The 15507-nt window shown below is 48.7% G+C and overlaps 1 protein-coding gene across 21 annotated transcripts in view; it reads left to right on the plus strand.

Moving 5' to 3' along the window:
* The first annotated feature begins 1308 nt into the window (after positions 1–1308).
* LOC310834650 (uncharacterized protein) overlaps positions 1309–15507 on the plus strand; it is a 168484-nt gene continuing 154285 nt past the window's right edge. For 20 of the 21 annotated variants that reach the window (XR_014559330.1, XM_083718600.1, XM_083718617.1 and 17 more), the window contains exon 1: positions 1309–1581. Coding sequence is in view for 20 of the 21 variants with exons in the window: in XM_083718600.1 (XP_083574726.1) it covers positions 1324–1581 (258 nt within the window). In the remaining variant the exon portion in view is untranslated. Of the gene's footprint in view, positions 1582–2111; positions 2300–15507 lie in introns of all 21 variants that reach the window. The other variant, XM_083718603.1, reaches the window with a different exon arrangement.

Genomic DNA, 15507 nt, shown 5'->3' on the forward strand with positions numbered 1-15507 from the left:
CCTGGAAGTAACGAAATGCGTTACATCTGGGTTTCGCCGCTCGCCCATGCGCAGACGCTCAAAATGACGTCATGCGCATGCATGGAAGCAGCAAATCACGACACGTGCAGACGCGGGTTGCGTTCTGCCCTGGATGCGAATGGGGCTCCAGAATGGATCCCGTTCGCATCCAGAGGTACCACTGTACTACAATCCTTGTTCACAGGAAGGGGCTATGGGACTCAGAGACTTGCTCCCAAGCAGACGTGTTTTGGCTCTGCATCACACTACACTTTCTATCTCTCTGTCTTTTTTCCTGGAAGAAATCCACCCCCTGCTGTTTATTACCAATTTGTAGTTGCTTGATTGACCGAACCCAAAGAGTACTCATTAACGGTTGCTTATCATGGAAAAAAGTGACCAGTGCGGTGCTGCAGGGTTCTGTCCTGGGCCCGTTGTTGTTCAACATCTCTATTAATGACTTGGATGATGGAATTGGGGGGATGCTCATCAAATTCGCAGATGACACCAAACTGGGAGGGGTAGCTAATGCCGCAGAAAACAGAATCAGAATTCAAAATAACCTTAACAGATTGGAGAATTGGGCGCAAGCTAACAAAATGAATGGTAATAGGGACAAATGTCAGTTTCTGCACCTAGGCAGGAAGAACCAGCTGCACAAATAATAGGATTTGGGGGGGGGGGTTCACCTGACTTACTAGCAGTACATGTGAAAAGGATCTAGGGGTCTTTGTGGGCCACTAGCTTATCATGATACAGCAGCAAAAAAAACTAACGCTGTTCTAGGTTGCATCGACAAAAGTATAGTGTCCAGATCAAGGGAAGTAATAGTCCCACTCTATTCTGCCTCGGTCAGACAACACCTGGAATACTGTGTCCAATTCTGGGCACCATAATTTAAGAATGTTGACAAGCTGGAACGTGTGCAGAGGAGGGCAACCAAGATGATCAAGGGTCTGTAGACTAAAACTGATGAGGAACGGTTGAAGGAGCTGGGTGTGTTTTGCCTGGAAAAGGAGACTGAGAGGAGATATGATAGCCATCTTCAAATATTGTAAGGGCTATCACATGGAAGAGGGAGCATGCTTGTTGTCTCCTGCTTTTGTGGGTAGGACTTGAGGCAATGGCTTCAAGTTACAAGAAAGGAGATTCTGACTAAACATTTGGGAAAACTTTCTGACAGTAAGAGCTGTTTGCCAGTGGAACATGCTCCCAAGAGAGGTGGGGGACTCTCCTTCCTTGGAGGGCTTTAAACAGAGATTGGATGGCCATGTGTCATGGATGCTCCAGCTGAGATTCGTGCATTACAGAAGGTTGGACTAGATGACCCTCGAAGTCCCTTCCAAGATTCTATCACGTGGGGGGCTGCGCACCCCCGGATATCGCGCGTGCGCCCAGCGCCCGGGAAGCGCCTTCCTCTTCCAGGTCATCTTTGAGGCGTCGCTGACGTCATGGGGGCGGGTCCGCGCGTGCGCCTCCTGCTCTCGGCTGCCGGTGAGGAGGCGGCGGCGGCGGCGGCGGCGGCGCAGAGGGCGGCAGAGCCCCTCCGAGGCCCGGCGGGCCCGGTTCCCTTCGCCGCTGGTGAGTGAGCGGGGCTGGAGGCGGACCACGCGGTCGAGGCGAAACCCGGCGGCCTGGCGCCGCCTCTGCGCCCGCTCCCGGGGCTGGGGGAGAGGAGGAAGCCCCCCAGGCGAGTCGAGGCTCCGCCGGCCACCGGGCCGGCTCCTGAGGGGACTCCCCTTCGCCCCGGGAGAGGCCGCGGTGCTTCCTCTGTGTGCTTCGGGTGCTGGAGAGGCCAGGCCTGCCGGGGGCGGCTCTCCTGTGCGGAGCTGGGGTGTTCCCACGGCGGGGGGGGGCGGGGTCCCCTTCTTGGCCTCTTTGCGAGGCCTCCCCTTTGGACACAGCGCCTTCTCTGCCATGGTGGTGGCTCCGAAGAGCCTGATCTGCTGGGTGAAGAACTGCATCATGGCCGGCCTCTTGGTAGTGAGAGAGGGGGTGCACGATAAAGTTTCGGGTGGGCTGAATCTTCATATTGAGGGGCTGCAGCTCCGCAATAGAACCCAGGCTCTGTCTGCAAAAAATTTCCTGGTAAAGTCCTCTGTTCTCTCCAGGTAGGAGATACCCCAGAGAGTTGCTGCCAGTCAGTGTTGGACCACTGAGCTAGATGGACCAACGGACTGTCTGGGTATAAAGCAGTTTCCTGCTCCTAGCTCAAGAGTGAAGGCTTATTTAAGCAAAAGGAGTTGTTTGGCATTTTCTGGGTCCTTAGGTTTTGGATTCTGGCATAACAAACAATATGGTAATAGAAATTGGAATGGAAGGCTGGAGGAACTTGCTGGCTGTTGTCCTGCTTTGTGTTGGAGCATGCTGATCCACTAGTAGGCTCTGATCCACTAACCAGTATAAAAAACTGGCAGTGAACTACCACACGCTCCCGTTGTCATCCTTCAACTTAAACATACTCTCCCCGCCTGCCCCTTAACATGTGTGTACTTGGTGTGTTTATTTTAGACCCCCTCAGGGCCAAACTGGTCTGTCTTGTGTGTCATATGCACGTGGGGTGCATGTGTGGAAGGAGGTGGCTAACTGGACACGGGGGGGTGGGAGTTTAAGGGAGGGGGACAAAAGGGAGGCAAAAGTTCTCTCTTTGAGGAGCTAGTTCTCTCCCTCCCTAAACACATCAACGTGAGCGGCAGAAATCAAGACTGCCTTCCTCTCTCTAGCAGGGAAGGAGAGGCGCTCCCCAGATCCCCAGCCAGGGGGAAGTCAGAGCCTCGACCAGTAGGAGTCCAATCATGTTATGCCCCTTGCCCCTAAGTTAGTACCTGGCAGGAACACACACACCCTGCACACACCCAGACCCTCAGGGCTGGTAACAACCCCCCCCCCCACCAGCGCTCAAAGGGCAGCGGGAAGGATAGCAAGTCGGCACACAGATACACCCCCCAGCCCTCAGGGCGCCACGTCCCCCTCACCCCAGCACTCTAACCCCCAAGAGTGCAGCACAGAGGCAGGAAGGCAAGCCGGCTTGGCACCACTCAGGCTTGCGGTGCTGCTCAGGCTTGCATCGCCATGGAGACTGGCAGCGGCGGCAGCTACTGCCACTGCATCCGAGGCTGCAGAGAAAGGCCCTGCACTGCAATTGACAAGAAACAATCCCACAATCCACTGGTCGATCACAATCAACGTGTTGTGCGTGCCTGGAGTACCAAGTTCAGTTCATGGCATCTCCAGTTAAAATAACATTAAGATCCATAAGAACAGCTTACTGGATCAGGCTAATGATCCAGCATCCTGCTTTCCCAGCCAGATACCTTTGGAAGCCCACAAAGATCTCATTTAGACAAGAATTCCAATTTTGAAGGAATCCTTCCTGCCTCTAATAGTATAACCTTCAGCTGTGTTTTTAAATAATGTCCAAGTGTTTTGGTGTGATTTGATGCCCTTGACATTGCCTTTCAACTTACTTTTCACCAGGCCCCTCATTTTTATTTTTTTAGTTTCCTTTCTGAAGTCACATGTTATCAGGTTTATTTTCTTGGCAGTTGGTCATTTACATAGTATATTCAATTTAATAGCACTATAACCACTGCTTCCAACTGTTTTAGCAACACTTTCATCTTGGGCACCGTGGCACCACTTAAGATAAATCCAGGGTAAATCCATGACCAGCTGTGTTCTAGGGCATATTCATTTGGAGTACAGTGGTACCTTGGGTTACATACGCTTCAGGTTACAGACTCCGCTAACCCAGAAATAGTACCTCAGGTTAAGAACTTTGCTTCAGGGTGAGAACAGAAATTGTGCTCCGGGTGCGCGGTGGCAGCGGGAAGCCCCATTAACTAAAGTGGTGCTTCAGGTTAAGAACAGTTTCAGGTTAAGAACGGACCTCTGGAACGAATTAAGTACTTAACCCGAGGTACCACTGTAATCAGAAATTTTTCCTCTTTGTCATGACTGAAACGCATATGTCACCAGTCTATATGATGGTAGTTGAAGTTACCCATTGTTTCACCATTCCCTCTTTTGATTGTTTCCTTCATTTCATTCATCATCTCAATAACATCTTGAACAGGAGGATGGTAGCATTTTCCTAGCACCAAGTTACTCTTAGGCAGTGTTTCCCAACCTTGTGCCTCCAGATGTTTTTGGCCTACAACTCCCATCATCCCTGACCACTGGTCTTGCTAGCTAGGGATGATGGGAGTTGTAGGCCAAAAACATCTGGAGGCACAAGGTTGGGAAACACTGCTCTTAGGGCCCAGTATCATCATCCACAGTGTTTCTGTGGAGGAGAATTCCCTTTGGGGAATTCTGTTCCGTTACTTCCGGGTTGCCGTGGAGCGCAGCCCGAAAGCGCTCAACCTGAAGCGTATTTATCCCGGGGTATGACTGTACAATGTTTCTCTTCTTGTGTTTTGGCCTGCAGTTCTTTGGCATCTCTGCCCCTGCACAGGCTCTGGCTCTGGCTCTGGCCAGAGCAGCAATGTCACGCTGGCCACGTGACCCGGAAGTGTCTCCAGACAGCGCTGGCCCCTGGCCTCTTGAGTGAGATGGGCGCACCAACCCCAGAGTCTGGCAAGACTGGCCCGTACGGGCAGGGGTACCTTTACCTTTACCTAGATTTTCTTCGGCTCCTCTTGGCTCCTCCTGTAATCAGTTTAAAAGCTGCTCTTCCACCTTTTTAATGTTAATTGTCAACAATCGAGTTCAAGTTGACTGCATCCCTCTTGCTCAGGTCCGTGGTGTCCCAGAATATCCCCCAGTACTTAACAAATTCAAACCCCTTCTCCCTACACCATTGTTTCATAATTCATGGTTATTTTGGAGGAAGCCATGTCAATTACCGTATTTTTCCCTCTATAACACGCAGATTTTTTCTCCTAAAAAGTAAGGGGAAATGTCTGTGCGTGTTATAGAGCGAATGTGTGGTCCCTGGAGCCGTTTGTCCCAAGTGCATGGCAAAAATCAGGCAAAAATCATATTGTGCCGTCACGGAGGAGAGAAGGCTGCTGCTTTCCTGCATTTTGCCTCAGGGTCTTACTGCCCACCCTGTTCTGTTTCAGTTGCTGTTTGCTCAGACGGAACAAAGAGCAGTGAAATCCCCTCCCCTCCAGGCAACCCCTCTCCTCCAGGCAAGTAGAGAGGAAAGCAGAGCGTCCCTGCTCCGGTGCTGCTGCTGCTGCTGTTGCGTCTGGGGAATCGGCAGGCAGCGGAAAACATGCAGATGAGAGAGAGAGAGAGAGAGAGGGTTGGCTTGAGTGGGTGGGTGGACTTTTGCCTTCGTCCCCCCCCTCTTTAAACCCCTCTCCTGCATTCTTAGCCAGCTGCTTCTCCGCACACCCCTCTCGTGCTCCTTGTCCCTTCTATATTTTTCCTTCTCTCCCCACTTAAAACGTGGTTACAAAGCACGGATCCACATGGATCCTCAGGATCTTTGCATTGGGTCATCCCAAATTCACCATCAGATCACATAGCAATGATCTGATGCAAAAACAGGGCTGCAATGGTGCAAAAACGTGGTTACAAAGCATGGATCCACATGGATCCTCAGGATCTTTGCATTGGGTCACCTCAAATTCACCATCAGATCACATAGCATGTCCATGGCTACAGCCTGCCCCCCAAAAATCACGTACCCACTGTTGCCTGGGGCTGCAATGGCGCAAAAACGTGGTTACAAAGCATGGATCCTCAGGATCTTTGCATTGGGTCAGCCCAAATTCACCATTAGAGCACATAGCATGTCCATGGCTACAGCCTGCCCCCCAAAAATCACACACCCACTGTTGCCTGGGGCTGCAATGGTGCAAAAACGTGGTTACAAAGCATGGATCCACAGGGATTCTCAGGATTTTTGCATTGGGTCACCCCAAATTCACCATCAGATCACATGTCTGTGGCCACAGCATGAAGCACAAAAATGATACATCCACTGTTTCATTCAGAATGTTTTTTCCCTTGTTTTCCTCCTCTAAAAACGATGTGCGTGTTATGGTCAGGTGCGTGTTATAGAGCGAAAAATACGGTAAATTGTTTATGTATGCCTTGATGTAAAAAAACCTATGGCTAAACAAACAGATAACGAGTGACCACCAGAAATGTTAATGACAATTGAAGCATCTTGTTTGCCAATGTGGCGCTGTGGGTTAAAGCCTCAGCGCCTAGGACTTGCTGATCGAAAGGTCGGCGGTTCGAATCCCTGCGGCGGGGTGCGCTCCCGCTGCTCGGTCCCAGCGCCTGCCAACCTAGCAGTTCGAAAGCACCTCCGGGTGCAAGTAGATAAATAGGGACCGCTTACCAGCGGGAAGGTAAACGGCGTTTCCGTGTGCGGCTCTGGCTCGCCAGAGCAGCGATGTCACGCTGGCCACGTGACCCGGAAGTGTGTCCGGACAGCGCTGGCCCCTGGCCTCTTAAGTGAGATGGGCGCACAACCCCAGAGTCTGTCAAGACTGGCCCGTACGGGCAGGGGTACCTTTACCTTTACCTTTAGGAATTCCTTTGTTGGTTTAAATAAAAGGTCATCTGCAAGGAAAGCAAATTCTGCCTCTACTATTTGGCCATAGTTTGGTGCTTCTCAGCGGTGTTGGTTTTTAATGTTTCCAGACATGGCTTTCTTCATCTTTGTTCCTAATGTTTCAGTAGAGTGTGAGTCACATGACAACATCTGCTCAGCATAGTGAAAGCTGCAACAAGCAAATGGTGCCTTGTATTGCTGCTTGAATTCTAGCAAGTGGGAGACATAAGCAGTGAAAGGTGACAAGCAATGTTCCATTGTTGAAAGTATCATTGATGTCATCCTCCTTCCCTCAAAGGGTATTTTGGCTGCTTGTATGATCATCAGCTCATTTCCAAAACAGGTTTTGCTTTGTCCAGAGCCCTCTGTCGAAGAGCATACTTCTGCAGTTAAAAAAGAAAAGAACATTTGGCAGAACTCTCTCATCCCACATGTGATGCCCTCTAGATGTTGCTGGGCTCCAGTTCTCATCAACCCCTGCCATCATGGCCGGCGGTTAGGGCTAATTGGAGTTACAGTCGAAAATACCTGGTGAGCACCAGGTCAGAGAAGGCTGGTCTAACCAAAGATCTTGGCCAGTCCTGTGTTCCTTAACCTCTGGAACATGGCAGTTACTGCCTAGCACTTTCTGTTATGATTGCAAGCTGTTGAGATAGGACAGGGGTCTGCAAGACAAAAAGAGCCACTTGGACCCGTTTCCGAAGAAAAAACAACAACTGGGAGCCGCAAAACCATTGCGACATTTAAAACAAATATAACACTGCATACATTGTTTCTTAGCCCAATGTTATCCTCGTCATTATAAAAATAACTTTTTTGACACTTTTTAATTATTTTTTGTTTGACCCCTCAGAATTACTCCTCCTCATAGAAATAAACGTTATATTAACAAGTTACCTTTTTTTGAGTGTGTGTTCTTCACTCCCCTTCAAAACAGTAGCTGCAAATTGCAAAGCAATAGCAGCAAATCAGCCAGCAACAAAGACATGCTATATACCGTATTTTTCGCTCCATAGGACGCACTTTTCCCCTCCAAAAATGAAGGCGACCCCTCTCGCTCTCCAGGCTTCAGGAAGCTATCCGCAAGCCTTGCAAGCCCGGCGGGAGTTCCCACAGGCTCACAAGGCTTGCGGGCAGCAGCCTGCAGCCCCAGCGAGTGTCCGCAAGCCTTGCGCGAGCTCCCGCCAGGCGCGCGAGGCTTGGGGCGGCAGCCTGTTGCCCGAAGCACAGGGAGCCCTCCGGAGGGCTCCCCGTGCTTCAGGCGAGTGTCTGCAAGCCTTGCGCGCCCGGCAGGAGCTCCCGTCGGGCGCGCAAGGCTTGGGGCGGCAGCCTGTTGCCCGAAGCACAGGGAGCCCTCCGGAGGGCTCCCCGTGCTTCGGGCGAGTGTCTGCAAGCCTTGCGCGCCCGGCAGGAGCTCCCGTCGGGCGCGCGAGGCTTGGGGCGGCAGCCTGCCGCCCGAAGCACAGGGAGCCCTCCGGAGGGCTCCCCGTGCTTCGGGCGAGTGTCTGCAAGCCTTGCGCGCCCGGCAGGAGCTCCCGTCGGGCGCGCGAGGCTTGGGGCGGCAGCCTGCCGCCCGAAGCACAGGGAGCCCTCCGGAGGGCTCCCCGTGCTTCGGGCGAGTGTCTGCAAGCCTTGCGTGCCCGGCAGGAGCTCCCGTCGGGCGCGCGAGGCTTGGGGCGGCAGCCTGCCGCCCGAAGCACAGGGAGCCCTCCGGAGGGCTCCCCGTGCTTCGGGCGAGTGTCTGCAAGCCTTGCGTGCCCGGCAGGAGCTCCCGTCGGGCGCGCGAGGCTTGGGGCGGCAGCCTGCCACCCGAAGCACAGGGAGCCCTCCGGAGGGCTCCCCGTGCTTCGGGCGAGTGTCTGCATGCCTTGCGCGCCCGGCAGGAGCTCCCGTCGGGCGCGCGAGGCTTGGGGCGGCAGCCTGTTGCCCGAAGCACAGGGAGCCCTCCAGAGGGCTCCCCGTGCTTCGGGCGAGTGTCTGCAAGCCTTGCGCACCCTGCAGGAGCTCCCGCCGGGAGCTGCTGCTGCTGGGAGCCCCCACAACCCCCGAAAGAGGACTCGCTCCAGAGATCCTGGCGGCTCCCAACCCGGGGTCGCTTCACCGCGCGGGGCAACAATGAGTGAAAGGAGGCGCACTAAAAACAATGGCTCACGGGGAAGGCGGGCGCGTGCCGCTCGGCCCTTGGGGAGCCTTCCTGCTGCCGCTGCCCTGCGCCCAACTCGCGAGGAGAGTGGCGCTGCCTTCTGCTCTCCGCCGCCGCCTCACAGATGACAGCGACTGCACGGGAACAAAGGAAAATGCGCCTCCTCCCCTCGCCTCCACCCCGGAGCGCGGCAAAGGCGTTAAAGAGCCGCAGGTTGCCGACCCCTGAGATAGGAGGTCCCCTGGCTTTGTGCCTGAAGGGGGGATTAGGACTGTGTGCTTGGAAGCAGAGTAAAATAGTTAGGGTTAGGTATAGGGTTTAGGGGTTAGGGTTAGGGTAACATGGTTAACATAGCGGTAGTGTCAGAAAAATCAGGCTTGCATGGGATTTCAGAAGTCTCATTTTATAGAAACTTGATGTGTCTGCTGAGCTTATTTGAATGAGAGTGCTTTGGAGCTGCCTAACTATTGGTTTGGTGTAGTTCACAGCTGGAAGTATGGAAAATTGTCATTGGGAAAAGGTAGCATTTCCTCTTGGACACAGGAATGCAAACTTCACAACCCGGTGATCTGCCCAGTCTGTTTATGAGCGGTTTACTTGAATGATATTTGGGCAAGTGTAGTTACTATGCTCCTGACTTTGTTTCAGTGTTAATGTTTTAAGATAACTCAGTTAGTATGCATCGTGATACCTAACAGCAGGTATATAATGTTGTTCAAATGTGAGTTGATTTCATTAAGTATGAAGCATAATTAGCTTGCACAATCATGATAATAAATTCCGCCAGGCCTTTGGTCGGTGTTCAGTCTGAGTCTTTTCTTTCTGTATAAGAACAAGCATTAAAGAGGCCTCCTAGCCTGCTCACAGGTCCTTTACAAGACCAGTGATAACAGTTGGCCCTGGAGAATATTAAAGGTAAAGGTACCCCTGCCCGTACGGGCCAGTCGTGTCCAACTCTAGGGTTGTGCGCCCATCTCACTTAAGAGGCTGGGGGCCAGCACCGTGGCGAAGCTGCTCTGGCGAGCCTGCGCCAGCGCAGCACACGGAAACGCCGTTTACCTTCCCGCTATAAAGCGGTACCTATTTATCTACTTGCACTTAAGAGTGCTTTCGAACTGCTAGGTGGGCAGGAGCTGGGAATGAAGATGGGAGCTCACCCCGCCGCGGGGATTCGAACCGCCGACCATGCGATCGGCAAGTCCTAGGCACTGAGGATTTACCCACAGCCCTTGGAGAATATTAACCACTCTCAATTTTACGCGTGGACTGCCACCTGTCCAGATCTTAATTTACTCCGAACTAATTTTAAGATGTATTTTAACTAATTGATCGCTTGTTTTTATGTTCTTTGGCTACTTTGTTAGTTTTATGATGTTAGCCGCCCTGAGCCCAGCTCTGGCCGGGGAGGGAGGAGGTACAAATAAAAATTTATTATTATTTATATATTTGTGTCATTCTGGAAACCAATCTTGTCTAAAAAGCTTTTGCCACAGAAGAAGCAAGGGGCAGGTTAGTGGGTGATCCGTGAGTTTGGGGAAAAGGAATGGAGCTCTTCTTCCCTCTCCCACTTCTGAAACTACGGGGAGAGCCAGTGTTTGGAGAGCCAAAGCTTCAGAACTAAATTGGAAATCTGGTTCACAAATAAAAGAACTGCCCTGCTCTGCATTGAGCCAAGGGACTTCCTGTGATAGCTGCTTGTGGTCTAATCATGAAATGTTAAGCAGAGCTATAACTTTAAGCTAGTGGAACTAGAATGTTGGGTTAATTGTTCTGAAGTTGTTAAGAGACTACAGAAACACATCCTTGAGTTAATAAAAGAAGTGATGATAAAGTGGGCAATCGATTTTGGTTATAACATAGAGTATGATAAATGGGTAAATTTATGGAGCAAACGATAAAATTGACAGCGTGTTCCACTTTAAGGGAAAACCTGGAAAAAATGATGTACTGGTGGTATATAACCCTGGTCAAAATGGTTAACAAAGCCTGTTGGAAATTTAAACGTAAGGATCTCTATCATATGTGGTGGGTATGTGATGAAATGATTTTTTTTTTTTGGATCTAATATATAATGAACTCAAGAAACTCCTTAGGTACACATTTCCAAAAAAAACCCCGGAGGCATTCTTATTAGGGATAATAGGGGACGAAATAAAAAAGGAGCATCATAAATTATTCCAATATGCCATGGTAGCAGCTAGGGTTCTTGTAGCCCAAAAATGGAAGTCATCGGAGATCCCAACAGTAATCGAATGGCAGGCTAAATTTTTCGAATATACAGAATTAGTGAAAATGACATATAAAATCCGACACCAAAAGGGGCAAAGTTTGTAGAAGAATGGGGTAAATTTGTAACATATATAGGAATTAACTGTAGAAGTTTAAGAACTACAGCAGGGTTAATATAATTCTTGTGACACGTATAGAAATGTAGAAGAAATTGTAAGAGAAGATGTATATTAAGAAAACTGCAACTGGGAAGGTAGGAAGTCGAGGCTTGTTTTACGCAATGTAAATAAGATAACACCAAGAATGGTTGTAAAGATTGTTTTATTTTGTTTTTTGGAAAATGTCAATAAAAAGCATAAAAAAAAAGAGACTACAGAAACTTATTAAGTGATGTAAGTGGTGAGACTCAGTTAAATAAGTTTGAAGAACTGTCAGGAATGTTAGTGAGTGAGTTACAATATTATCAACTTAATGAATTATATAAAATAGATAAAAAGGTCGGGTTTGTGAATCAAACTTCTCAACTAGAAAGAGATCTGCTCAATAGTAACATTAGTCATTAAAGTACCGTAGATTCTGGCGTATAAGGTGACTTTTTAACCCCGGAAAAGAGGTTAAAAAGTCAGGGATCACCTTATAGGCTGGGTATGGGTGGTGTGGAGCGGAGCCCCCCACCGCCGCCGCCGTTGCTTCTTCCGAAGCAGCAGCAGCAGCGAGCGGCAAGCTCAACTCCGTTTCTTCAAAGCAAGGCCATGGCAAAAACATGTTTTACCAATAAACATGACAACTGCCCAGGAACCTGAGACAAAATACAATGTTTAAATTGCAAGATGCAATTTAACAAAAAATGCTACAGTGGTGCCTCGCTAGACGAAAAGAATTCGTTCTGCGATTCTCTTCGTCTAGCGGTTTTTTTGTCTTGCGAAGCAAGCCCATTGACAGCTTAGCGGATTAGCGCTACAGCTGTCAAGCTGCTTCCAGCGATCAGCTGTTAAGCGGCTTATCAGCAGAACAGCTGATAAGCGGCTTAGCGGCTTAAGAAAAGGGCGAAAAAAGTGAAAAAAACCCACGGGGGGATGCAAGATTTTTTTCGTCTTGCGAAGCAACCCCATAGGGAAATTTGTTTTGCGAAGCGCCTCCAAAACGGAAAACCCTTTCGTCTAGCGGATTTTTCGTCTTGCGAGGCCTTCGTCTTGCGGGGCACCACTGTACAATACTTAAACTGGGGCCCAATTGAAAAATATATAGTAGTTTGATTATACTTGCAATTTCTCCATTTCGTCCTGAGTTCAAGGGTCTTCAAAACCCATGACACCTTTGGTAAAGGCTGTTCTCCAATTGGAGTGCTCGTAGGCTAGTGTTTCCCAGTTGTCGGTGTTTATACTACATTTTTTTAGATTTGTCTTCAGCTGAGAGTAGAAATTTTCTTTAATGTCTTCCTCGGCATCCAGTGTTGGTGCATAAGCACTTAGAATAGTAGCCTGTTGGGTTTGGGGAAGTTTTATTCAAAGGGTTGAAAGCCGCTCATTAATGCCGGTAGGGACTTCTTACAAGAGCTTCTCAAGATTGTTTTTGATAGCAAAGCCTACTCCATGTATTCAACGTTCTTGTTCAGGTAGACCTTTCCAGAAGAAAGAGTAGCCTCCTTTTTCTTCCTTCAATTGTCCCTCTCTTGCTCTTTGAGTTTTTTGAAATGCTGCAATATCGATCTTAAAACACCACAGCTCTCTTGCAATGATGGCAGTTCTGCGTTTTGGACACTCATTATCTGTGTTATCCAACAAAGTCTGTATATTCCATGCTCCAAAGTTCAATTGTCTTTTACAACTGCTGGGTGGTGACCCCCCTGGGCGTGGTAATCCAGTCAGGGAAAAAGGGAGGCAGACTAGAATCATAGAATCATAGAGTTGGAAGAGACCACAAGGGCCATCGAGTCCAACCCCCTGCCAAGCAGGAAACACCATCAGAGCACTCCTGACATATGGTTGTCAAGCCTCTGCTTAAAGACCTCCAAAGAAGGAGACTCCACCACACTCCTTGGCAGCAAATTCCACTGTCGGAACAGCTCTTACTGTCAGGAAGTTCTTCCTAATGTTTAGGTGGAATCTTCTTTCTTGTAGTTTGGATCCATTGCTCCGTGTCTGCTTCTCTGGAGCAGCAGAAAACAACCTTTCTCCCTCCTCTATGTGACATCCTTTTATATATTTGAACATGGCTATTATATCACCCCTTAACCTCCTCTTCTCCAGGCTAAACATGCCCAGCTCCCTTAGCCGTTCCTCATAGGGCATCGTTTCCAGGCCTTTGACCATTTTGGTTGCCCTCCTCTGGACACGTTCCAGTTTGTCAGTGTCCTTCTTGAACTGTGGTGCCCAGAACTGGACACAGTACTCCAGGTGAGGTCTGACCAGAGCAGAATACAGTGGCACTATTACTTCCCTTGATCTAGATGCTATACTCCTATTGATGCAGGCCAGAATTGCATTGGCTTTTTTAGCTGCCGCGTCACACTGTTGGCTCATGTCAAGTTTGTGGTCAACCAAGACTCCTAGATCCTTTTCACATGTACTGCTCTCTCTTTTTTTAAAAATAATATTTATTAAAAGTTTCCAATTACAACAAAATAAAAAAAACAAAACATCCAAATTTAAAATCTTGTTTTCCATAACATCTTTCCAGGACTTCCCCTCCCCTCCCCCTCTTGTATTCCAATTCTTACTTATAAATTCAGCAATTTCTTATCCCAAATTTTGAACTTATTGTCATTGACCCAATTTAAAAATATTTTCCCATCTCCTAAAATCGACCTGTTCCCTTCCACGTGTTCCCCCCTTTAACATACATTACAAATTAAAATATAATGAAATAAAATGTAGTTTAACACCCTTTGGATTCCAAATTTCCCTCCCCCTTTTCCCGGTTGCGTTCCCAAAATTTATCAACATCTGATGTCTTCCTGGAGCTCCCACAATTATTTAAGCCATAGTCCTTTACCAGTCATCTTTAATTTCGAATGTCCAATCTTGGAAGGAGTCTGTCTCAAAAAGGCCCATTTTTTCCATCCAGATTTTTATACATTAGGAGTAAAAACTCCAATTTTATTTCTTTAAACCTTTCAAATCTGGATGTCCCAAATGTTCCCTCTTCCAACTTTATCCAATTCTTGTTATTCTTGTTATTCTTGTTGTTCTTGTTGATCTCTCTCCTTTTCTTTTTTTTTCTTTCCTTTCCTGTTTTCCTGCACAAATGTTCTAATTCCAAAAGCTTCAAATTCAGCTGCAGAGGCTCTGTTATTCAGGAACGAAACATAATGCCAAGTCCCTTCCATTTTTCAATAGATAAGTCTATTGTCTTCTTTAGTATGTCAGCCTCTGTAGTCAAAATAGTGTTCCATTTCTGCAGTTTCCCAGGAGATAGAAAGTTATATTCAAATTCCATGTCAACAACTTGTAATATCCCTCGGCTCCTCTAGGTGGGTTGCAATAACTCAGTTCCCTTCCAGATCACCCCAATCAGTCCAAATAACTTATTATTCCTTGTTTTAAACAATTTGTATCCAATTTATAACAAATGTAACCGGCAAAGTCCTTGTAACAAAGTTCTCATTTTGTTCTTCTGCTTTGACAGCTCTTTGACAGCTGTCAAAACCTCTCTTTGTCTTCTCCCGACGCTCTCGCAAAACGCTCCCAGGGTTCCGGGGGGGGGGGTTTACTTTTAAATCAATTCCACTTTTCTCCTCCAGCTCAGTCTTATAGTTTTCCGTCGCGAAATTAATATCTTTGTAAAAATAGGGTTGCACTCGATCTTAGATGTCAAATCCTTTGCTTTAACTCCTCTACAACAGGGGGGGGGCTGACTTCCTTTTTGCGCCTCCCCCTCTCGCTCCGAATTTTTAAAAAATTTATCCCCCTTTTTAGTCCAAGTTCCAATTACTCACGGGTTATTCTTTTAGGTCCAGATTTTCAATAGAAGAAGTCAGCGCTCTCCGCCGAATGGCATGCGGCTTCGCTCGGCAGGGGAAGCGGAGGACTCAAAGCACCCCCCCCGTCACCCGTTCCGTAGCCTTTAAAAAGGCTCCTTCGCGGGCCGGGGGGGGAGCGCAAAAGGTGCCAGCCGAGTCACCATGTCCATGGGTTTCAGCGCCCATGGTTTTTGAGGGTCCCCGCATCGCCGGCGCGGTAGGACCCAGCCCCTGCCGAGCAGGCTCCCTCCGGAGCTCGGAGGGAGTCCGCCATTCGGCGATGGCGCCAACCCGGAAGTGGCCACATGTACTGCTCTCAAGCCAGGTGTCACCCATCTTGTATTTGTGCCTCTCATATTTTTTTTTGCCTATGTTTAGGGCTTCGGGGTGAGCAGAGTGGATCCTAAATCGGACTACTCAGTCATGGATACAGCTGCCGAGCTGCTCAACTCTGCTTTAATTAAACAGATTCCTTAAATGTGGAAGCCTTTAATTAAAATGTACCATGGTGCAAGGCTCAACTGAGACACGTGCTTAAAATAAGGCTTGGACTCTCATCGTTAGAGAGGTGTATTCAGGGTCCAAGCAAATGCTGGAATAAAGAAAAAGCTTTTATATCTTTCATTCTAAAAAGCTGCAAGGAAGGGCTGAGGCATA

This window comes from Podarcis gaigeae, assembly GCF_964106915.1.
Source record: "Podarcis gaigeae genome assembly, chromosome: 17".
NCBI lineage: Eukaryota > Metazoa > Chordata > Lepidosauria > Squamata > Lacertidae > Podarcis > Podarcis gaigeae.